This window comes from Pan paniscus, chromosome 6, assembly GCF_029289425.2.
Source record: "Pan paniscus chromosome 6, NHGRI_mPanPan1-v2.0_pri, whole genome shotgun sequence".
NCBI lineage: Eukaryota > Metazoa > Chordata > Mammalia > Primates > Hominidae > Pan > Pan paniscus.
The window spans coordinates 44,551,559-44,575,858 of record NC_073255.2 but is presented as its reverse complement, the minus strand read 5'-3'; the positions used below and the strand labels follow the sequence as shown (position 1 = coordinate 44,575,858).

At 45.3% G+C, this 24,300-nt stretch overlaps 1 protein-coding gene across 7 annotated transcripts in view; it reads right to left on the bottom strand.

The window, feature by feature from the left end:
• Nucleotides 1-1,489: 1,489 nt before the first annotated feature.
• Nucleotides 1,490-24,300, bottom strand: part of URGCP (upregulator of cell proliferation) — a 50,756-nt gene continuing 27,945 nt past the window's right edge. For 4 of the 7 annotated variants that reach the window (XM_055115866.2, XM_034963972.3, XM_034963970.4 and 1 more), the window contains 5 exons: nucleotides 13,596-13,622; nucleotides 13,221-13,291; nucleotides 7,498-7,548; nucleotides 7,250-7,288; nucleotides 1,490-4,839 (listed from right to left, as the gene is read on the bottom strand). In XM_055115866.2, coding sequence (XP_054971841.1) covers nucleotides 2,246-4,839; nucleotides 7,250-7,288; nucleotides 7,498-7,531 — 2,667 coding nt within the window. In that variant the 5' untranslated portion in view covers nucleotides 7,532-7,548; nucleotides 13,221-13,291; nucleotides 13,596-13,622 and the 3' untranslated portion in view covers nucleotides 1,490-2,245. The remainder of the gene's footprint in view (nucleotides 4,840-7,249; nucleotides 7,289-7,497; nucleotides 7,549-13,220; nucleotides 13,292-13,595; nucleotides 13,623-24,300) is intronic. The other 3 variants (XM_034963976.3, XM_034963971.4, XM_034963973.3) reach the window with 2 other exon arrangements.

The window sequence follows — 24,300 nt, the reverse complement described above, 5'->3', positions numbered from 1 at the left end:
TCCAGTAGCCCCATGGCAAGTTCTGGGGCTTCTCGGACCTGAAGGTGAGCATTTTGAGCTCCAGATATGAAAGGCAAGTCCTGGGTGTTGTGTTCATTGGAATCCTAAGAGCAGCACTGACTGGAGGGCTAAAGGCAAGGCCCATCCACAGTTCACAGACTTGAAACATCAACCCTTCAAAAAGGGTGGGAGGAGGCTGGGTACGGTGGCTCACTCCTGTAATCCCAGCATTTTGGGAGGCTGAGGCAGGCGGATCACTTGAGGCCAGAAGTTCGAGACCAGCCTGGCCAACGTGGTGAAACCCTGTCTGTACTAAAAATACAAAAATTATTTGTATTTTTGTGATGGTGGGCGCCTGTAGTCCCAGCTACTTGGGAGGCTGAGAATCACTGGAACCCAGGAGGTGGAGGTTGCAGTGAGATCGCGCCACTGCATTCCAGCCCAGGCAACAGAGCAGGAAAATGAAAAAGGGAAAGGTTTTCCTAAACTTATTACCAAGAGACCAGGTTTGCAGAGAACCAGGCTCCTGGAACGCAGGAGGCAACAGTTTGGATGTACCGGGAGCAGCAGGTGGAGCATCTGGGGAATCCAGAAATCCACAGCAGGCAGGCTGCCAGGCATCTCCAGAAGAGGGACCAGGATGCCTTTTGTTCAAGAAAGGATTCCAGTCTAGAAGGCTGGTGAGCTCCCGAGAGCTAAAGGCTCCCTTGCTGTGTCTAGTGAAAGGAGGACAAGAAACATGGTAGGAGCTCTTGGGGAAGGGCCTGGTTTCTCTGAAGTCAAGAAACACGAAGAGAAAGAGGCTCCAAGGTCTAAGCAAGGCCCAGAGGATCAAGCAGAGCTTCCTAGAGCTGGTGAAAGGGCTCAGGTGGGGTTCTGAGGCCCAGTGAGGTGACACTGGCCTCTGGGAAGGGCCAGCGCAGGCAAGGACTCCAGCGGGAAAACTGACAGGGCAGAACTACCAAGTCCTTGGCCAAGCCTCTGGTTCGAATGGTGGCAAGTGGGCTGTGGATGAGGTCGGGGAGGATGTAAGAGGAGGCACTGGCACTGACATGGCTGCCCAGGGGTGAGCCCAGAAGCCATGGGAGTCTGGAGAGGATGAGAGGAAGAGATGCAGGGCTGGGCGTGACAGCACCACCCTTCATCCGCTCCAGCTCTGCCCACCCAGGTGTGAGCTCTGGGGCAGGGGATTACCTGCTCTAGGCTTCCTTTTCCTCAACTGTGAAATGGGGTGACAGTGGAAAGACCTCAGAGTTACTGTGAAGATATTTAGTTTTAATCCCCAGTAACAGCCTGAAGAATGGCTCCTGCCTTAAAGAGAGGGAACAGGATGGCTTTTTTAAGTGGTACATCTCTGTGCTATCTACCATTCCAGATACTGCCTGTACCGTACACCCTCCTCAGACAGATGCTGCTATCCTCTTTGAGAAACAGGAGAATTAAGGCACAGAGAGGCAGAACCTGCCCATTACCATCACTTGTGCACTCATTCATTTAACAGACATTTATTAAGCGTCTACAATGTGCCAGGCCCTGGGGACACAGAGCTGGAGAATGTACAGTCCCTGCCCTCAAGGAGCTCACAGCCTGGGGGGACAGACATGTAAACACATGAGTTACAACGCGCTGCGTGAAGTGTGTGGCAGAGGTATAACAAAGTGCTGTGGGGCACAACAGAGCGACCAGTGAACTCTTCCTGGGCAGGGGTCAGGGAAGCCTTCACAGATCAGTCAATAAATACGGTGCCATGGGAGTGCCTTGCACACCACGGGCATTCACATCTCGAATGCTGGTCCACTGGAGGCCCTTGGGTTGGGCGGGAGCAAGGCCTACTTCTGCTTCCTCAGGACAACTTCCCCACCTCTGTCCTGGGACCACCTGCCCGCCTGGGCCTGCAGTGACTAAGGACACTGCTCCCACTCCAGGGGCCAGTGACAGAGAGCAGCTATACAGAGGGCCCACCCCGCAGGATCCTTGACAGGAGCTGAGACAGAACAAACTGCTGCTTGTCTCCCTACCCTGGGGGCTGTGATATTCCTGGTAACATCTCTGAGCTGGTCTGTGAGGTCACTTCCTCTTTTAACACTGTTGAGGAGACTCCAAACCCTCTGTCTTTTGCTCGTCTTCTCACGTCGATTGGGCACCAGCCATTCTCAGGCACCAGAGCACAGCCCCACACGGGTGCCCCATCAGACAGGGCTGCCCACAGCAGCCTCCTACACCTGAACTGGGTTTCTCTGCACACTCACAGCCGTCTCACCAGCTCAATGAGCTGCTGGATGTTTTTGTTTTGGTTCGACAAGCCGTTCCTGATGTTTTCAAGTAGGCATCTCTTCAATTCAAATATGGCTTCACTGTAGGCCAAGCTCACTGCGGCCATGGGAGGTGCTCCGTGCCACAGGCCTGGGATGTGCCAGATGTGCTGCTTCTCAGGGTCGCAGAAGGCCAGGCCTGCCAGTGCCCGGAAGCCGTCGCCCTGTTTCTCCATCTGGGCTGCAGCCCTGCTCAGGTCACCAGGTGGATCCAGGAGCTGTCTCTTGTCTCTGGGCCTAGGGCCGGGAACAGATACATCATGAAGGTTCTGGTATACAAACTGGTAGTTGGGCATGTGCCCCGTTTTTTCTAACCTCAGAAATGCATGCAGAATAGCTGCTGGAATGTCCTTGGTTTCAGCTAGACTGATCACGGTGACATTGCTCAGTCCCATGAGCAGAGTGGCCAAGGAAGCCTCCAGCTCAAACCTGTCCCCAGCTGACGTCAAGGCCCCACCTATCAAGCCCCCGGAGTTTATCACCAGGATGTGGTCACAGCCCAGGTCCTGGCTGAAGCCCTCAGCCACTGTGATGAGCTGCATGAAGGCCCCTCGAGGACCGCAGCTCTTCCCTGTGGCAAACCGCAGCCCAAACATGGTGTTGAGGAGTGTGGACTTGCCCGTGCCTGGCACCCCGACGGTTGACAGAACCACCAGCCTTGACCGTCTCTCCAGTCGGACGTGCAGCTCCTTCAGGAGCCCTGTGACCCAGCGGACGGGCATGCTCAGCGTGCTCCCATCGATTAGCTCCAGAGGCAGCCCTGTCAGCAGCAGCTCCGAGGCCAAGCCTGGGAAGTGGGCAAAACGCCTCTGGCCTGCCGGCAGCCTCCCTGCCTCCACAAGACAGCTCTCAGCCTCATAAAACTGTCCCATCTCCCGCAAGAAGTGTTCCACCCCTAGGGGCTCAGGCCAGAGCGGCTCCCCCACGTCTGTGGTGCCCCCGTGCTTTGGTCTCAGGGTTAGAAGCGTCTCCGGAGGCTGTCTCAGTCGCGGCTGGGCCACCCGTGCCAGGCCCCACTCCATCCACCTCAGGAAGTACTGCTTCTCACTTAAGGAGGGGCTGCTGATCCCCGAGATGAACTCCTGCACCCCCGAGGAGGGATCATGGCCGTTCTGCTGCATTCGAAGTTCTAGCAGCCGCCGCCTCAGCTCAGCCCTGTGCTTCTCAGGGGGGTCCACGGCCCACTGGAGCTGGCAGAACTCCTTCTCCACTTGGGCTGCCTTTCTCCAGGGGTCCCCCTGCAGCCTCAGCTCGTCCCTTCTGTAGGCATCCGAGTCTTTGATTTTCCTGGTAATCCTCTCCATCCGGTCTTTCGCTTTCTGACACTCCTCACAGTCCTCGTCGACCTTTAGGCCCAGTTTGCGGGCTGCGTGCGCCATGTCCTCCACAGATACCCGCCTGCAGGGTGCCCGCAGCACATTCCCAACGATGGCCCGGATCCTCTTCACGAAGCTGTCGCTGTCAGTGCTGCTGACCTTTACCAGGACATGCGAGTGGTCTATTTTCAGCACAGGAATTAACTTATTCAGAAATCTCAGGTTTGTGTTGCGCTTCCCACGGTAGGGACTCAGGATGAAGTAGTATTTTGTGGTTGACTCCTTCATGGAGTACAGCAATTTGTATTCCTTCTTACTGATATTGTCAGTCAATATAAACACAGCGGAGGAGATTTCTGTCAAGAGCTTAAACTGCAGCCAGTGAGACCCGATGTCACCTCTCAGGTTCAGAAAGGCCACAGGTTCTGGGAAAATGTCCAAGTCCTCCCTTCCGCTGGGAAAAAACCAGGAAATTTCTACCAACCCATCCGAAATCTCCCGGGCATTGGTGCCCAAGTTGAGGTCCCGATGCCAGAAGCAGTCCCACTGCCTGTGGCCCGGGCTGAGGACGGCGTTGAGAAGCTGGGACTTGGAGTTGCTACTGACGTCCATGCGCACGAAGGCGAAGGCGGGCGCCCTGGACAAGACCACGCTGTCTTCCCGGAAGCTCCCCATGCCCCTTGGGGGCTGGGACCACCATGTCCTCACAATGCCCCGCATGGCCCACAGCAGAAATGTATGGTAGTGGTTCTCCGAGTCAGGCAACACGAGTGGGAGTGCAAACTGGCAGAGGGCCATTTTCAACGCTATTTCTTGTTGCAGGAAACTGTCTGAGGAGAGCAGCAGGGCACAGAGAAGGTCTAAGGGGTTCACTGGCGTATCAGGGGTGGGCAGCTCAGAAAAGGAATAAATGTCGGCAGCAAGGTCATCAGCTGGGTCCCAGTAGATGATCTCCTCTTCCATCTGGCTCTCCTTCTCCACAGGCCTGGCGTCTGGGAGCACGTCCAGCACCATAGTGGTATTCCTGGCATCAGCATTGAGGGCCTGCAACTTCCTGAGGAAATTCCAGGGCAAGTCTTTGGGAACCTGAGGGGCCCAGTTCTTCATACTGTCAAAACTGATCTGCAGAGAGTCCTGGAGGCTGAGTTTCTGGACCTGGTACGTCTCTAGGCCCAAAAGTGACAGCATTTCTTGAAGCCTGCTTCTCTCCACTGTGGAAAGAAATGAAGACATAAGTGCTCACCCTGTGTTTCTGAGCTAGGGGCCAGGGAAGAGCTGGTGAAGGAGAGCCCAGCAGGATGGGGAGAGTGACGACCCCCTTCAGAGAGCAGAGTGCAGGCACAGGAGGCTCAGGGTGTGCTCAAGGCTGACCTGAGATCAAGGCAGGGCTGGAACCCTGACATCAAGGTACAATAGGTACCAACCTAACCACAGATATATGTGACATTAAACAAAAGAAAGAACAGAAATAAAGAAGCTACATTTAACAACTGGAAGAGTTCTTGCAAAAGCCATATTTCTGGTCTTTCTAGAAACCTGTAAGATCTAACACTGAGCTCAAAATTAATTGGCTACAGTGAGCAGCACATGACTCCTACAAGCTGAATGCAGGCCTCATCTCCCCACTGTGTTGCTTCGGTGGGCTACTCAGAGTCACTGGGAAGTTCCCACAGGAGTCATAATCACTGAATCACTCTCTGGCTTTCTAGTTAATGTTTTTTTGTTTTTTTTTCCTCTCTAGAAATAAGAGAATATTTTAAAGGAACTAGAAAGAAATCACTAAGCATAAAGAGTCAGCAATTATAGCTAAACAACCATTTTGCAAACCTGAAATCAATAATGCAGGTTTTCTTTCTTTTTTTTTTTTTTTCCTCTCCCCTTTCTTTTTTTTTTAGACAGGGTCTTACTCTGTTATCCAGGCTGTAGTGCAGTGGCATGATTTCAGTTCACTGTAGCCTCAACCTCCTGGGCTCAAGAGATCCTCCCACCTCTGCCTCCCAAGTAGCTGGAACTACTGGTGTGTGCCACCACACCCAGCTCATCCTTGTATTTTTTTGTAGAGATGAGTTTTTGCCATGTTGCCCAGGCTGGTCTCGAACCCAGACTCAAGCAATCCACCTGTCTAGCCCTCTCAAAGTGCTGGGATTACAGGTGTGAGCCATGGTGCCTGGCTTTAATGCAGTTTTAAATTTTAAATGTATTAAAATATTCAGTGCAGACTGTTAGTAAGTGAGCACTTACTTGCGCAGATACTCAAATATCACCCTATACAATATAAAATCTTATAAGCTAGATGCTTGAAACAGTATTGCTACCTCTGAAGATTCCATTCACCATCCAGGTCTTGGCCCAGCACCTTACTAATGTTCATGCTGCATATTAATTAGTTGTCTTAAAATTTGTTGTTGTTGTTTGAAGCAGTGTCTCACTCTGTCACCCAGGCTGGAAGGCAGTGGTGTGATCACAGCTTATTGCAGCCTTGATCTCCTAGGCTCAAGAGATCCACTCATCTCAGCTTCTGAGGAGCTGGGACTACAGGTGCACAAGACACTTGGCTAGTTTTTGTATGTTTTGTAGAGACGGGATTTTGCCATATTGCTCAGGCTGGTCTTGAACTCTCTGGCTCAAATGATCTGCCTGCCTCAGCCTCCCAAAGTGCTGGGTGTGAGGCACCGTGCTGAGTCACTTTAAATGTTAATGCATGAAATAAATACAAATTCCACTGCCCTGCAGCCTTTTTTCCAGTTCCTTTCTCGAGAGAGGAAGCAACGTGTATGATGCTGCTTTGATGCTTAGATAAACCATGAAAGGAAACACTGGGTGACCCAGCCCTCTGCCTGTTTCCCAAGAAGGTCAAGTGATGGATTCAAGACCACTTTCCATACGACCAGCAGGACTCACAGTGCTGGACACTCTGCTCAGAGAGTTCCACAGGCATTGTGGCCACAGGACTGCCCCACAGAACATTAGGGGACCTATGAACTTGTTACAAAAACAAAAGTACTATATGGGAAGAGTCACATTGTGCCAAAATAGGTGTTACTCAGGTTTCCTAGCTTTGCCTGAATGAAACTAGGAACATTGTTTTTCTTGTCCAGACATGGAATAACTTTTTATTTTTTAAGTAGCATGGTAGTAAAAGGCAATGGGAAAAAGACAAAGAAAACACTCCTGCCCAGTGTGTGGCCCTTGGCAGGTTGTTTGGAAGCTCTGGGCCCAGTATCCTGATCTGCAAATGAAGGCGTTGGACCAGATAAATCATTTCCAAACCGGGCTGTACATTAGAATCAATCACTTCAGGAACTTGTTAAAAAATGAAACATCTCTGGGTTTCACCTCCAAACGTGCTAACTTATTACAGGCAGTGAGTATGTTGGGTGGTGGGCGGGGGGGCTGGTTACTCTATGTGGTTAGCAAGCTTCCCAGGGTTTCTTTTTTTTTTTTTTTTTTTTTTTTTTAGCAATATGGTTAACAATGTATAAAGGGTTAATGAAGCAGGGCATCCTAAACCTGAGTGCTCTGCCTCCCCAGGTGATTTGATACAGTCAGGTGTGGGAACTGCTGGCCTAGATGATAACCCCCTTTCATAGAACAGAGAGAAAAGGCAGAGAAAATGCTTACCTGTTGGAAAATCATTGTCCTGAGCCTCATTTGTACCATCTATGGAAAAAGCAATGGAAAATGAAGTGTCAATCAAATAATGCACCCTTGGCTGACACAAATTAATTGAAGCTAAACCTAGAACCCTTCTTTCTCACCAAGATGGCAACTTCTCCCAATTGTTCTAAATATAAAATCCCGGTTATCTGTCACTTTACCCACTCCCCCTCTCCCCAGTCCAATCTGTTGCCAAATCCTGTAGTTTCTACCTCCATAACGGAACTCGCAATCATCTCCTTCCATTTCTCTCCATTCCAAATCTAGAAGAAAAAAGAAACCAAATGCATTTAGTTTCATCAGCAAGTTAGAACCTTTCTGTCAAAAATTTCAAGTGCTCATGCCTGTAACCCCAGCACTTTAGGAGGCTGAACAAGAGGAGTGCTTGAGTCCAGGAGTTTGAGACCAGCTTGGGCAACAAAGCAAGACCCTGTGTCTACAAAGACTTTTTTAAAAAAATTAGGCCAGGCATGGTGGCTCATGCCTATAATCTCAGCACTTTGGGAGCCCAAGGCAGGAAAATCACTTGAGGTCAGGAATTTGAGACCAGCCAGCCTGGCCAACATGGCGAAAAACCATCTCTATTAAAAATACAAAAATTAGCTGGGCGTGGTGGCGCATGCCTGTAATTCCAGCTTGGAATTACTTGGGAGGCTGAGACAAAATAATTGCTTGAACCCAGGAGGCGGGGGTTGCAGTGAGCTGAGATCATGCCACTGCACTCCAGCCTGGGCGACAGAGTGAGGCTATCTCAAAAACAAACGAACAAACAAAAATTAGCTGGGCATGATGCCACGAGCCTGTGGTCCCAGCTGAGGCAGGAGGATTACTTGAGCCGGGGAGGTCAAGGCTGCAGTGAGCTGTGATTGCACCACTGCATTCCAGCGTGGGCATCAGAGCAAGACCCTGTCTCAAAAAAAAAAAAAAACACCAAACAACAACAAAAAACGTCAAGTGACAATATGGTGGCTGATGTTTTAGTGCTATTATTGGTTTCAGTTTTTCCTATGTAAATGTAATGTTTTGCCAGCAAAAAATACATCACAAGGTAGTAATAGCTACACACAAGACACAGATTTGCTCTAGGATATATCTTTATAGAATTTTCTAAACTTTTGGAAAATAAAACATGAATAACCATAAAACTTACATAGATTAACCTTTGATTTTAGAAACTATTTAAAATGTAAGTTGACAGAAATTCCTTGACTATTTAAAAATTCAGCACCTGTCAATGTTATTTTTATTCCAGCATAAGGAATTTTTGTAATCACTTAAATTGAAATGTACATCAGAGCACAAATACACAGAGGTGAGGTGCGGGGGGAGAGACAGTGGGGAAGAGTTGTGACTTACAAGTGAACTGTTATTTGTCCAAAGTCTCCAAACATCATGAAATGTCCATCAACATTAACATCTTAATTACAAAATGTGTTTAATGTAGTGCTAGTCAGATATTTATGTATGAACAAAGACCTAAAACTCTAGATTTGCTTGCAAGCACACAATATAAAGGAGCGAACAGGAGGCTTAGGAAGGAGGGAGCAAGACTTCTCAGTGCATGTTTTGACTATTTTGACTTTGATCCGAGAAAAAGTAACACCTAGGTTCCAAAATTTATATATAAATATATATATATTTATATAAATATATAAATATATATATATTTATATAAATATATAAATATATATATATTTATATAAATATATATATAAATATATATATATTTATATTTATATATATATATTTATATAAATATATATATATTTATATAAATATATATATAAATATATATATTTATATTTATATATATATATTTATATAAATATATATATATTTATATAAATATATATATATTTATATAAATATATATATATATATATATATAAAAATATATTTTTTGAGATGGAGTCTTGCTGTGTTGCCCAGACTGGAGCACAGTGGCGCGATCTCAGCTCAGTGCAAGCTCTGCCTCCCGGATTCACACCATTCTCCTGCCTCAGCCTCCTGAGTAGCTGGGACTACAGGCGCCCGCCACCACACCCAGCTAATTTTTTTGTATTTTTAGTAGAGACAGGGTTTCACCGTGTTAGCCAGGATGGTCTCGATCTCCTGACCTTGTGATCCACCTGCCTTGGCCTCACAGAGCGCTGGGATTACAGGCATGAGCCACCGTGCCCGGCCCCAAAATTTATATTTTTAAGAGCTTATGAATCAAGATTCGGATATTTTCAGATTTATGTTTTCTCATGATTTCCATGTAATCAGGTAGATAAACCTAACATTTCAAAACGTCTTCTTTGATGATATCTCTGGGAGATGGACATGTGAAAAGCAGGAAAGAGAAAAAGAAAATGGGGTCCAGGAAGTATGAGAAGATCAGAGAAGGCACAAGATCCACACACATCAACCACAATGCCAAGCAGTCCAAAGATTACATTATTCAAGTGAGGAAAAGCCATCAGAACAAATTTTCCAAGGAACCCAAAATGCCCTGTGAGGAGAGAAAATGGTTAGAGAAAAGAATGGGAAAGTCTAAAGATGCCAGAGATAGGGTTAGGGTGGTTCTGAGAGTAGTTTTAAGCTGGAGTCAGGAGTAACCTCCAGACCCAGAGAAAATAGGGCCTTGCTTGGTTAGGGGTGGGAAATAGCTCTGATGTGGATTTAATAGGTGGATGAGGTCAAGGATGCACAAAGTAGCCAAAGACTGAGGGTTACCAAACTAAGGAAACCACTGACTAGGGTTCGGAGAGAGCCTGATGTTCTGCAGCCATCAGCAGATTGTGGGGCAGGTGGAAGAGGAAGCAGCAGGGCTCCAGGCAAAGACACAAAACAGCAAACATGGGGGGCCACTGAGGGCTCAGCTCCATGAGCCAATGTCTCCACTATACTTCACATTGGGCAGGAAGCGACCTAAGGATGAGATAAGCTCTGACTCTGGGAGTACTGGGCTCACATGGAACACAGGGACAGAGGATAGGCCAGGCCCTACCACCATGGTGAGCCCAGGAATAACTGTTATGAGCCCATTGTTGGAGAACTCCAAGTAAGGCCATTAAAACCATTTTCAAGCCAGGTGGGGTGGTTCATATCTGTAACCACAGCAATTTGGGAGGAAAACGCAGGAGGATCACTTGAGTTCAGGAGTTCGAGACCAGCCTGGGCACAATAGCAAGACCCCTGTCTCTACAAAAAGTTTTTTAAAAAATTAGTCGGGTGCAGCGGCTCACACCTGTAGTCCTAGCTACTTGGGAGGCTGAGACAGGAGAATCCCTTGAGGCCAGGAGGTCAAGGCTGCAGTGAGCTACAATGGCCACCACTGTACTCCAGCTTGAGTGATGGAGTGAGACAAAAATAGAATGAGCTATGAAGTACAATCTTCAGAATTGAGTAAGATAAATAAATTATATCGTGTGACTACATAAAGTATAAACCAGGCAAAGCTAATCTATCCTTTTAGAAGTCCAGATAATGACAGATGAGAGGTGAAGTAACTGGAAGGGACCTTTGGGGGCATGGGTTTTCTTCGCCTTCTCGATCTGGTTTCTGGCTTACATAGGTAAGTTCATGTTTGTGAATATTTCTCAAGCTATTAATTGGAGTACTTTTCTGAATGTATAGTATAAAATTTTTTTTTTTTTTAAAGACAGTCTTGCTCTGTCGCCCAGGCTGGAGTGCAGTGGTACGATCCCGGCTCACAGAAACCTCCACCTCCCAGGTTTGAGCGATTCTCCTGCCTCAACCTCCCGAGTAGCTAAGACTACAGGCACCCACCATCCCTCCCAGCTAATTTTTGTATTTTTAGTAGAGACGGGGTTTCATCACATTGGTCAGGCTGGTCTCAAACTCCTGGCCTCAAGTGATCTGCCTGTCTCGGCCTCCCAAAGTGCTGGGATAACAGGCATGAGCCACTGCACCTGGCCTGTATAGTATACTTTAATACAACTTGTTTTTAATCCTATAGGCTTAAAACCTTGCTTTAAGTCTTTAAAATGAAGCATATGCTCAAGAGGAACTCACATAACTCATGAAGAAGAACTATAAAGAATAACCACTGGAGGTTTATTCAGTAGAGAGAGACACAGAGATCAAAGTTCGGGGAAGAACCAGGGTGTCTCTGTGCCTTGGTTTCCTCAAATGAAACAGGGATTGATAAGTATCTTAGAGGTCATTGTTAAAAGTAATTAAGACAACCTAGCTCACAATAAGCATCCAATAAGGCCATTCCCTCTCCTCGCCCCATCCCCATGCTTTCTTTCTCATTTGTCTAGAACAACGCTCTCCAAGGGAACCTCCCAAGCTGAAGTTCTCCATCTGCAATGTCCAAGCTGCAGCCACTCACCATGCAGGCTGCTGAGCAAATATAGCTAGAGTACTTAGGAGGTGAAGTTTTAATTCTGTTTAATTTTAAACAATGTGCCTAGTGGCTACTGTGTTGAATAGCATAATTCTAGATGTGGAGAAACTAAAGGGCTTTGGGCAATTACTGCCTGATCCCAATTCTGCTACAAGCCTTGACCAACTGGCCAATAATCCCCATGGTGCCTACCTTCCAGAATTTAAGTTCCATGAAGGGCTTTGAGCCTTTCATTTACTATTGTTTACAATATCGCAATGGTTACAACAATGTTAGTGCATGGTAAGTACTCAAAAAATATTTGTTTGAATGAATAAAATAGTGATTTTTTCCATAGAGACGGTGTCTCACTATGTTGCGCAGGTTGGTCTCAAACTCCTGGGTTCAAGCGAACCTCTTGCCTTGGCCTCCCAAAGTACTGGGATTACAGGTGTGAGCCACTGTATCCAGCCTAAAATAAAACTTTATTAACCAAAACTTATTTGCATATTTTTATGGATTTTTGTTTTTGCATAACTCTATTAATATCCAATAGAACACTTTTTTTGGCAGTTAAAACATAGTTTTTTTTTTAGCACATTCATTTTAAGAAGAACCTAATTTATGAAAGATATATCTAAAATGAGTTACTGGCTGGGCATGGTGGCTCACGCCTGTAATCCCAATACTTTGGGAGGCTGACGCGGGTGGATCACCTGAGGTCAGGAGTTCGAGATCAGCCTGGCCAACATGGTGAAACTCATCTCTACTAAAAATACAAAAAATTAGCCGTGCATGGTGGCGCATGCCTGTAATCTCAGCTACTTGGGAGGCTGAGGCAGCAGAATCACTTGAACCCAGGAGGTGGAAGCTGCAGTGAGCTGAGATCGCGCCACTGCATTCCAGCCTGGGCAATAAAGGCGAAACTTGGTCTCAAAAAATAAAATAAAATATCAAATAAAATAATAAAAGAAAAGAAAATATAAAACAAAATGAGTTAGTAAGAGAGCTAAAGATATCTGGAGTGTGGCCACCATACCTTAAAGGTGAATTTACAAAGGGTGGCGTTACAGCCCCACCCCCAAATCCTCAGAGAAAGAAAAACCAGCCTGTATGGACCATAACCAGGAAGACTACAAGCCCCAGTGTGCTCTGGGACAATCCCAATTTATACCTGTTTTCCCAACATTACATCCCTTTCACTCTCAGAAGTGCCCACTTTTGAAGATAAACTATACAGTCACCTTAACTATGACCTACAATGGCAGTTATGCTAAAATTGGGGTAATGTGTTTCTGTTAAATTGTGTCATAATCACCTGTTTAACTGAATCCTGGGAACACTTACTCCATTTTCTAGAATAAAGTGTTGCCCATAAAAAAAAAAAAAAAAAAAAAACACTATTTTGAATATATGAGGAATGCTTAAAAGACCCTTAGATGGAATCTTCTTGTAAAAGGAAAAATAAAAGCCTTAAACTTATTTATTTTTGAGATGCACAATCCCAAGTCCAGGAGGGGCTGGAACCCAGAATCCCAAGGGGACAGGAGAAGTACTTCAGCTCCAGAGTGGGCCCACATCCAATTCATCCAACTTTACCTGCAATGGCCACAGCTGTTCGTCTCTCTGATGCTTTTATTTCTGGGGCTACTTCTCCCAAATCTGAATGCCTGAAACAATTTCAGAAGAAAATTATAATTAAAAAAATGGAATACCACTTTCACCTATCAAACTGGCCGCATATAAAATCTCTTGGAGAGCTTTTAAAAACTATAAACCCTGGGTCACACCCCAGATCCATGAAACCAGAATCTCTGGGAGCTGGTCCTGGGTATCACTGCTTTTAAAAGTACCCTCAATGATTCTGATATGCACCCACAGTTGAGAAACACTGGTCTAGAAAACCAGCACTCTCCAAAACTGCTGGCCAGAGCACAAATACAGTCATTCAGAAAGACAGAAAAATATACATACCCTTTGCCCAGTAATTCCACTTCTATCCTAAGGAAATAATTAAGATTTAGTTACAAAGATGTTGATGCCAGCTTTATATATAATAGCGAAAAACTGATGCCTTTTAAAATCAAAGTGCAATAACGGAATTATGGTCGAATTCTGCAGCCATTAAAAAATACGCTATGGATTTCTTTTGTGGACAAAAAGATGCTGGATAAGATATTAGGGAAAGCTGTTATATTAATTAGTCGGGGGAAAGTCAGGCTACAGAAAAGTATACACAGTATGATTACAATTTAATAAAATTGTGTATGTTTATCTATAGGTATATATACAGAACTCTAGAAGGATGTTCATCTGAAGTTAACACTGTGGTCTGGAAGGGGTGATCCTGAATTATTTTAAGTAGCTATGATAAGTGTAGTCTAATTAAGAACAAACTATTTTAGGCCTGGTGTGGTGGCTCACGCCTGCAATTCCAGCACTTTGGAAGGCTGAGGCGGGCGGATTACTTGAGGTCAGGAGTTCGAGACCAGCCTGGCCAACATGGTGAAACCCTGTCTCTACTAAAAATATAAAAATTAGCCAGGCGTGGTGGCAGGCGCCTGTAATCCCAGCTACTTCGGAGGCTAAGGCAGGAGAATCACTTGAACACAGGAGGCAGAGTTGCAGTGAGCCGAGATCGCACCACTGCACTCCAGCCTGGGTGACAAGAACAAAACTCCATCTCAAAAAAAAAAAAAAAAAAAAAGAATAAACTATTTTAGATGTATCATAGAGTGAGCAAATGAGTAAATGTATTGATTCTGCCAGGAGCCAGGGTGCTAACTAACTGCTGAAGAAAGGACATACAAACATAGAATGGAGAGTTACAGCAGAACTTGCAGAGGCGCAATGGAACTGGAGGCACTCATGTGAACTGTGATTTCTATATGCATGCTTATGTGCATATGTGTTTAAGTGTGTAGATGTAGATGTGCACACATATCTCTGTGTGTATACGAGTGTACACGTGCATCTATTTCCTAACTGTCCATGGAAAGGGCCAAGAAGCAAAGACACTGTTGTGGCAATGGGCATGCCTAGCACCCTTTAATACCTTCCACGCTAAAAGAAACGGACTCCTTGGAGATCCTGAATGATGGCTGGGGCAAGGAAAGAACAGGAGGAGCCTGAGCATCTTATTTCAGAAAGTAAGGAAATGCTCGAAAACATGATGGGCACAGGAGCCAGCCTGAGGAACTCTCACTGGTCAAATCTAGGACAATGTGAGCACAAACATAAACACAGTAACTGATTTAAAACCATTGAAAACCAGCAATTAGTGAGTCCACATGGATAATAAATACATGGGCAGAAAGAGAAGGCTCTCTTGCTCACATCAGAACATGAAATGTGGAGGGGGATGCTGCAGTCAGAATAGTATCATTTTAGAGCAGGGTGCAGTGACTCATGCCTGTAATTCCAGCATCTGGGAGGCCAAAGCAAGGGGATCACTTGAGCCCAGGAGTTCAAGACTAGCCTGGGCAACATGGCAAAACCTCATCTCAACAAAAAATAATGAGCCACTGTACCCTATAGCCAGTAATTTTAAAAATTATAACACCAGCCAATCTGTCAACTCGGGCTCCATCCCACTTCTAAGCCTTGCTAAGTTTCCTGTCTGTGTATCAGGCGGAGTCGGACCAAGACGGCAGAGAACAGCACTTCCAACGGCCCTACTCAGGGGCAAGGGAGCTCTCTGCAGTGCAGTTTTTGAAAATTACTAATATCACTATATATGTTTTTCTGATTCCAAAAATAAGATACATGTAAAATACAAGAAAGTATCATAAAAATGCTTTCCTGTCATATGTTTGAAAATTATACCCTATGTTAATCTGTCCTCTCCTCCTCTTAATCTACTCCCATTGCTCTAGCCCATTCTGTTAACAGATAGAAGAGTAGTGCTTTCGCACGCCCCAATTTGCTCCCTGATGACCAATGGCTGTTTAGTTTCATCTTCTTCTGGGGCCCACCCTGGCCCTTAATTAGCATATTTACTGTACACACCCTACTTCACTATTAACTTATAATCATGACCCTTTCCCCATATCCTTCACAATGCTGAAAAACATTCTACTTTTATTACTGGAAGCAATTTTTTTTTTTTTTTTGAGATGGAGTCTTGCTTTGTCACCCAGGTTGGAGTGCAGTGGTGTGATCTTGGCTCACTGCAACCTCCGTCTCCTGGGTTCATGCAATTCTCCTGCCTCAGCCTCCCAAGTAGCTGGGATTACAGGCATGCGCCACCACGCCTGGCTAATTTTCGTATTTTTAGTAGAGACAGGGTTTCACCATATTGGTCAGGCTGGTCTTGAACTCCTGACCTCAAGTGATCCACCCACCTCAGCCTCCCAAAGTGCTGGGATTACAGGTGTGAGCCACCACGCCCGGCCACTGGAAACTTTTTTTTTTTTTTTTTTTGAGACAGAGTCTCGCTCTGTTGCCCAGGCTGGAGTGCAGTGGCGTGATCTCGACTCACTGCAAGCTCTGCCTCCTGGGTTCACGCCATTCTCCTGCTTCAGCCTCCCGAGTAGCTGGGACTACAGGCGCCCACCACCACGCCCGGCTAATTTTTTTGTATTCTTTAGTAGAGACGGGGTTTCACCATGTTAGCCAGGATGGTCTCGATCTCCTGACCTCGTGATCCACCCGCCTCAGCCTCCCAAAGTGCTGGGATTACAGGCGTGAACCACCGCGCCCAGCCATGGAAGCAGTTTTTAAAAGGTAAATATTCTCTTGGTATTCAGAATACAGTCAGAACACAGGAAATAGCCAAGGTCCTTAAGCTCCCAGGGTGTGGTGTCTGACACTGCCTAGGGGCCACCTGCAGCAGCTGCTCACCTTCCCTCCTCTGGGCACTTCCCCACATAGACATCTCTCCAGGGCAGGGGTGACCTGATCGCCACCCTCAGGGTCCAGGGTGTCCACAGCTCCTACTCACTAAGTTAGCCAGTGGACGGGCTGGTTTGTTGTCTGGCAGAAAGAATCAAGCCCCTGACCAACACCAGGGCAGCCATGCCATAAATGGCATGTGGCTGAACCCTACTTCCGGCAGGTCTGCTGATGGCCCATTGCTCATTCTGGAGGCCATCTGTCTTGCTGACCATCTAGCCACAGAAGACAGTGCAGGGTTAACTTTCCTTGTCTTCTCACTTTTCCTTTTTCATTTCCTTCTTTTTTTTCTAACTTCCCAGCAGAATTATCTTAGGAGCTTTTCTGCTAAAACCTGGAGATTCTGATTTAGCAGACCTGAGTGTTCAGCACATAAGTAATTACCGACTAGGGGAAGTCACACCTTTGTTTTTCTGCTGACCTACCTCAGAATATGGCACTCCCTGGACAGTCCATCCATGCCTAGAATAGATAGGGCAAACCTCGTGGGCAGAACCCAAGTTTTGCTCCAGATCAATCACTAATTTCTAGCAACAAAACTGGTTCCTCTGCTGGATGGTGCCCATAAAACAAGATGGCATAGGAAAACAATTCTGAACAAGGTGAGCACCAGACAAATACAGGTACAATTACTCACTGTATTATAATCAACAATATATTTTTAAATGTGGAGTCCTAATTAGGGAAAAGGAGTCAGGCTGGTGGGACCAAGGAAAAGCAAAGAGAAAGCACATAAGCTGTAAGTCTGCCTTTCTTCATGGTCCAGGACACATAATCCTCCTGCATAAATAAGTCACAATCTTCCTGCACCCAGCTATCATCAGACCCTCGGCTGATAGAAAAATGCAAATTAGCTCACTGCAACCTTGGCATTATCAGTACTGCACATAGCTCTCTCCAGAAAACAGCACGAACACCATCCTATAAAATCCACAGCAAGCCTTTGTCTCCTCACAGTCAGCTCCCTTCTTTTTGACTTGCCCACTGCTTTCTTGCAACGCAATTTCATACTTGTGATTCTTATGCCTCAGCCATCCAAGTAGCTGGGATTACAGCATGCGCTACCACACCTGGCTACTTTTTGTATTTTTTTCCCCCCGAGACAGAGTCTTGCTCTGTCTCCCAGGCTGGAGTGCAGTGGCGCGATCTCGGCTCACTGTAACCTACACCCCCAGGTTCAAGCAATTCTCCTGCCTCAGCCTCCTGAGTAGCTGAGATTACAGCCATGTGCCACCATGCCCAGCTAATTTTTGTATTTTTAGTAGAGATGCGGTTTCACCATGTTGGCCAGGCTGGTCTCAAACTCCTGACCTCATGATCAGGCCTGCCTTGGCCTCCCAAAGTGCTGGGATTACAGGTATGAGCCACTATGCCCTGCCTATTTTTTGTATTTTTTAAAGAGACAGGGTTTCACTATGTAGCCCAGGCTGGTCTCAAACTCCTGGGCTGATGCAATCCTCCTGCCTTGGCTTCCCAAAGTGTGGGGAATACAGGTGTGAGCCACTGCGCCCAGCCAATTTTTTTTTTTTTTTTTTTTTTGAGACGGAGTCTCACTCTGTTGCCTAGGCTGGAGTGCAGTGGTGCAATCTCGGCTCACTGCAACCTCTGCCTCCCAGGTTCAAGTGATTCTCCTGCCTCAGCCACCTGACCTCATGATCTGCCCACCTCGGCCTCCCAAAGTACTGGGATTACAGGCATGAGCCACCGCGAACAGCCCCAATTTTTTTTTTTTTTTTTAACTCACCAGTTTGTGGTACCTTTGACAGGAACCACAGGAAACTAATACAGTGTATGTGTGGCTTGACAGCTACACCAGCTTCCACCTCTGTCTTCACATGGCTTTCTCCCCTCTGGGTCTCTTCTCCACTTCTTGTAAGAATATCAGTCTTATTATATGTGAACCCACCCTAATCCACTGTGAACTCATTTTAACTAATCACATATAATTTTTTAGAAATCACACCCTATCTCCAAAAAAGATCACAATCACAGGTACTGTGGGTTAGGACTTCAACACTCCTTCTAGGGGGACACAAGTCAACACACGAGAAGATCTAAGCCAAAAATGGGGTGGGGGTGTCCCACCTCTAGAGAGTGACCACATGTTTAAGAAAAATTAAAACTCCCTGAAGAAGAAAAGGAGAAATAAAGTGTTTCCCAGACAAGTAAAAACTGAGGGAATGCATCACCACTAGACTCGGCCTACAAGAAGTGCTTAGGGGAATGTTATATCTGAAAGCAAACAAATGGTATCTGCCACCAAGAAAAAACAGGAAAGTAAAACCGGACATTCCAGCCTGGGCAAGTGAACGAGACCCCTATCTCTACAAAAAAATAAAATAAAGCTGGGTATGATGGTTCACACCTACCTATAATCCCAGCACTTTGGGAGGCCAATGTGGGAGGATCCCTTTATTCCAGGAGTTTGAGAGTGGCCTGGACAACATAGCAAGATGTCATCTCTCCAAAAATAATAATAATAAAAAAGCCAGGTGTGGTGGCAGGCTGTAGTCCCAGCTACTCAGGAGGCTGAGGTGAGAGGATCACCTGAGCCCTGGAAGGTCAAGGCTGCAGTGAACCATGACTGCACTGTTGCACTTGAGCCTAGGAGATAGAGAATGATTCTGTCTCAAAAAAAATATGTATTTTTTTAAAGTAAAATAAAATAAAAAAATTAGCTGGGCATAGTGCATGCACCTGTAGTCCCAGCTACTCAGGAGGCTGAGGTAGGAGGATTGCTTTAGCCTGGGACAGCCAGGCTACAGTAGGCAGTGACTGTACCATTGTGCTCCAACTAAATGGATTAAAATGAGACCCAACTCTATGTTGTCTACAAGAAACTCACTTCACCTATAAAGAGACATACAGACTGAAAGTAAAAGGACAAAAAGGCTGGGTGCAGTGGCTCACGCCTATAATCCCAGCACTTTGGGAGGCCAAGGTGGGAGGATCACTTGAGGTCAGGAGTTCAAGACCAGCCTGGCCAACATGGTGAAACCCCATCTCTACTAAAAATACAAAAATTAGACGGGTGTGATGGCACATGCCTGTAATCCCAGCTACTTGGGAGGCCGAGGCAGGAGAATTGCTTGAACCCGGGAGACGGAGGTTGCACTAAGCTGAGATCGCACCACTGCACTCCAGCCTGGGTGACAGTGAGACTCCATCTCACACAAAAAGAAAAGAAAGTAAAGGGACGAAAAAAAAATATTCCATGCAAATGGAAACCAAAAGTATGCAGGAGTAGCTATACTTAGACAAAATAGACTTTACATGAAAAAACAAAGACAAAGAAGGTCATTATATAATGATAAAGGGATCAATTCAGCAAGAGGATATAACAATTGTAAATATATATGCATCTAATACTGTAGCACCCAGATATATAAAACAAATATTAGAGCTAAAGAGATAAATGCCAATACGATAATAGTTGGAGAATTCAATACCCATTTTCAGCACCGCAAATCACCTAGGCAGAAAATCAACAAAGCAACATCAGACTTAACTGCACTATAGACCAAATAGACCCAGACATTTACAGAACATTTTATCCAAAAGCTTCAAAATATACATTCTTCTCACCAGCACACAGAACACTCTCCAGGATAGATCCATGTAGTGGCACAAAATAAATTAACAAATTTTTTAAATTTTAATTTAATTTTTTGAGACACTCTCGTTCTGTTGCCCAGGCTGATGTGCAGTAGTACCATCTGAGCTCACTGTAACCTCCACCACCAGGGCTCAAGCAATCCTCCCACCTCAGCCTCCCAAGTAGCTGAAACTAACTACAGGTGCATGCCACCATGCCCAGCTAATTATTATTTTTTATTTTTTTTAGAGATGGGGTTTTGCTATGTTGCCCGGCTGATGTCAAACTCCTGGACTCAAGCAATCTACCTGTCTTGGTCTCCCAAAGTGCTGTAATTACAGGCGTGAGCCACTGTGCCTGGCCAAAAAACTTTTTAAAAATCAAAATCATATCAAGTGTCTTCTTAGATCACAAGGGAATAAAACTAGAAATCAATAATGAGAACTCTTGAGGCCAGGCTTTGTGGCTCATGAATGTAATTATGGCACTTTGGAAGGCTGAGGCAGGAGGATCGCTTGAGCTAGGAGTTTGAGAACAAGCCTAGGCAACAGAAGGAGACTTCAACTCTACAAAAAATTGGAAAAATCAGCCAACCATGGTGGCTCACGCCTGTGGTCCCAGCTACTTGGGAGGCTGAGGTGGGGAAATTGCTTGAGGCCGGGAGGTTGAAGCTGAGTAAGCTGTGATCACACCACTGCACTCCAGCCTGGGTGACAGAGAAAGACTCTGTCTCAAATTTAAACAAAAAAAACATAGACAAAGGGACTATGTCAAACTAAAAGGCTTCTGCACAGCAAACGAAACAGCCAACAGAGTAAAGACACAACCTGTAGAATGGGGGAAAATATTTGTACATTATTCATCCAATAAGAACTGATATCTAGAGTATACAAGGAACTCAACTCAATAGCAAAAAATAATAATAATTTGACTGAAAAGTAGGCAAAGGATCAAACAGGCATCTCTCAAAAGACATATATATGGCCAAGAAATAAACGAAAAAATGCTCAACATCCCTAATCATCATGGAAATGCAAATCAAAATCATAAAAAAAGATATGATATCCCAGTTAGAGTGGCTATTATCAAAAAACCAGGCCAGGCTCAGTGGCTCACACCTGTAATCTCAGTACTTCTGGAGGCCAAGGTGGATGGATTGTTTGAGTCCAGGAGTTCAAGACCAGCCTTGCCAGCATGGCAAAACCCTGTCTCTATAAAAATATAAAAATTAGCTGGACGTGGTGGCACACACCTGTAGTCCCAGCTACTCAGGAGGCTGAGGCATGAGAATCACTTGAACCCAGGAGGCAGAGGTTGCAGTGAGGTGAGATCATGGCACTGTGCTCCAGCCTGGATGACACGGTGAGACTCTGTCTCAAAAAACAAACAAACAAAAACCAATGCTGGTAAGGATGTGGAGTAAAGGAAATTCTTATACACTGTGGGAATGTAAGTTAGTACAGCCTTTATGGAAAACCTTTATGGAGGTTTCTCAAAAACTAAAAATAAAACTAGCATGTGATTCAGCAATCCCACTACTATTTGTCCAAAAGAAAGGAAATGTGTGTGTCAAAGGAATATCTGCACCCATGTTTAATATAGCACTATTCACAATAGCCAAGATAGGGAATCAATGTAACTGTCTATCAACATACAAACTGATAAAGAACATGTGGTATACATGTATAGGAATACTATTTAGCCATAAAAAAGAATGGAATCATATCCTGTGTGGCAACACAGATGAGCCTGGAGAACCTTAAGTCAGGAACAAAAAGACAAATATTGCATGTTCTCATTCACATGTGGGCGCTAAGAAAAAAATTGAGTGAATGGAAGTATAGAGTAGAATTGTGGTTATTAGAGACTGGAATGCATGGGAGAGGGGAGGATAGGGAGAGGTTGGTTAAGATACAAAATTACACCAGGCGCGGTGGCTCACGTGGTCAGGAGCTTGAGACCAGCCTGACCAATGTGGTGAAACCCTGTCTCTGCTAAAAATACAAAAATTAGCTGGGCGTGGTGGCACACGCCTGTAATCCCAGCTACTTAGGAGGCTGAGGTAGGAGAATTGCTTGACTCGGGAGGCGGAGATTGCAGTGAGCCGAGATTGCGCCACGACACTCCAGCCTGGGCGACAGAGAGAGACTCTGTCTCAAAAAAAAAAAAAAAAAAAAGATACAAAATTACAGTTAGGTAGGAGAATGGGATCTGGTGCTCTGTAATTCTGTAGGGTGAATATGGTTAACTACAATTTATTACATACTTAGTGTCAAAGAACTAGAAGATAAAAAAGTTAGTACTGTGTAAGTTTCCCCATACAATGGAAAATAGGGCTTTAAAACACAGCCTTAATCCTCCAAGAGCTTACATTACCATTAAGTTGGAGAGAGAGGGGAACACTCACTGCACAAACAGTAAACAAACAAAAAACACTACAAACACACATATACTAACCTATAAAATGAGGCTGATCATCCCTGACACACATGCCTCAGATGTGCTACAAGGATCCAAAGAGACTTACATACATCTTAAGCAAAGTTCTCTTGGATTTATCTATATATTTATTGTGGACTTATTATTATTTATTATTTATCGTAGATTTATCCACATATTTATTGTTCTCTTGGATTTATCCACATATTTATTGCTAGGAACCTTTCTAGGAATTTAGGATACATTAATGAGGACACAAAGGTTCTGCTCTTGGTTTACAGTTCAACGAGGCAAGGGGATATTGGTAATCAACAATATCCCCTATATTTAAGAAGTGTAGGACTTGTAGCCCCAGCTACTGGGGAGGCTGAGGTGGGAGGATCACTTGAGCACAGGAGGTTGAGGCTGCAGTGAGCCGTGATCCTGTCACTGAACTCCAACCTGGGCAACAGAATGAGACTCTGTCTCAAAATAACTAAATAAATAAATAAATAAAAATTTAAAAGGCTATGCTAGAAGATGTTAAGTGCTACAGAGAAAACAAGGCACAGGCCAAGGTCAGGTGTGCTGAGAATGGTGGTGGGGAGGGCAGAGCAGGTTGGCTGGAGAAAGGGCCGTGTTAGTACTGGTTTGGAAGGAGGTGAAGCAGGAGCTATATGACTACCAGGGGAAGACTGCCGCAGGCATAGCCAGGGCAAAGGCCCTAACGTACCCAGGGACCAACAGGGAGGCCCGAGTGGCTTGAGCAAGAGAGTGATCAGTGAGTAGGAGAAGGCAGCAGGAGAAGCTAGAGAAGACTGAACTTTATAGGCCACAAAAAACTAAGGCTTTGGGGAGGAAGAGGAAGAGAAAAAAAATAAAAATAAAAAAGATTTTTTAAAAAAAGGTTCTGGCTGTTCTTATTCTAGAGGATGGGGTAGCCATGAAAGGGCCCTGGGTGCAGGGTGACAGGCCTGTCTATGTTACCGGCTGCCAGGCTGAGAATAGACAAGGGATCACAAACGCTCAATTATCTAGCCTTATATTCAGGAAAACAACAACAAAGGCTCAGACCTGGGCAATAGTACCAGCAGCAATGGCATGTGGCTGGACTCTCAAAAGCATCTGTGAAGAACTGCAACAGACTGCACAAAGTGTCTACAGACACAAGCCAAAATAAGTTCAAGTTTTCCAGGTTCAATCAGTTGCTCCTGTCTCAGATAGGGAGGTCTGTGGGTAAAGCAAGACTTGAGGGGATCGTGAGCAAATTGGCACTGACAGACTGGCCGGAGACCCCTACCCTTGGATATGCTAAGCCGGCACATGAGCTGGAAGGGGTTTGGAGAGCTAATAAAGGCAATCCTTCAACGCGTATAGGAGAGACCACTGTCGGCAACTTCCCTAAAGATACATGCTCTACAACCTCCACCTGACACCACAGTGTACTCACAACAAAGACAGAATCAACTTGCATTTTCTCCATAATGCAAAGAAATGATGGTGCAGGTAGACCTGGAAAACCCAAGAGATCAACCTGAAAACTATCATAAACAATGAGAGAATTCAGTAAGCTGGGGACATACAAAGTTAAAATCAATAACTGCCTTCCTATTATACAAATAGTTTAGAAACAATGGAAGGAGAGAGCTCCGATTTGTAGTAGCAACAAGAAAAATAATATGTTACAAATGTGCAACACCTATTTGAGAAGAATTTTAAAATACTGAATCTGATTAAGACTTGAAGAACTGAAATGGGCTGGGCACAGTGGCT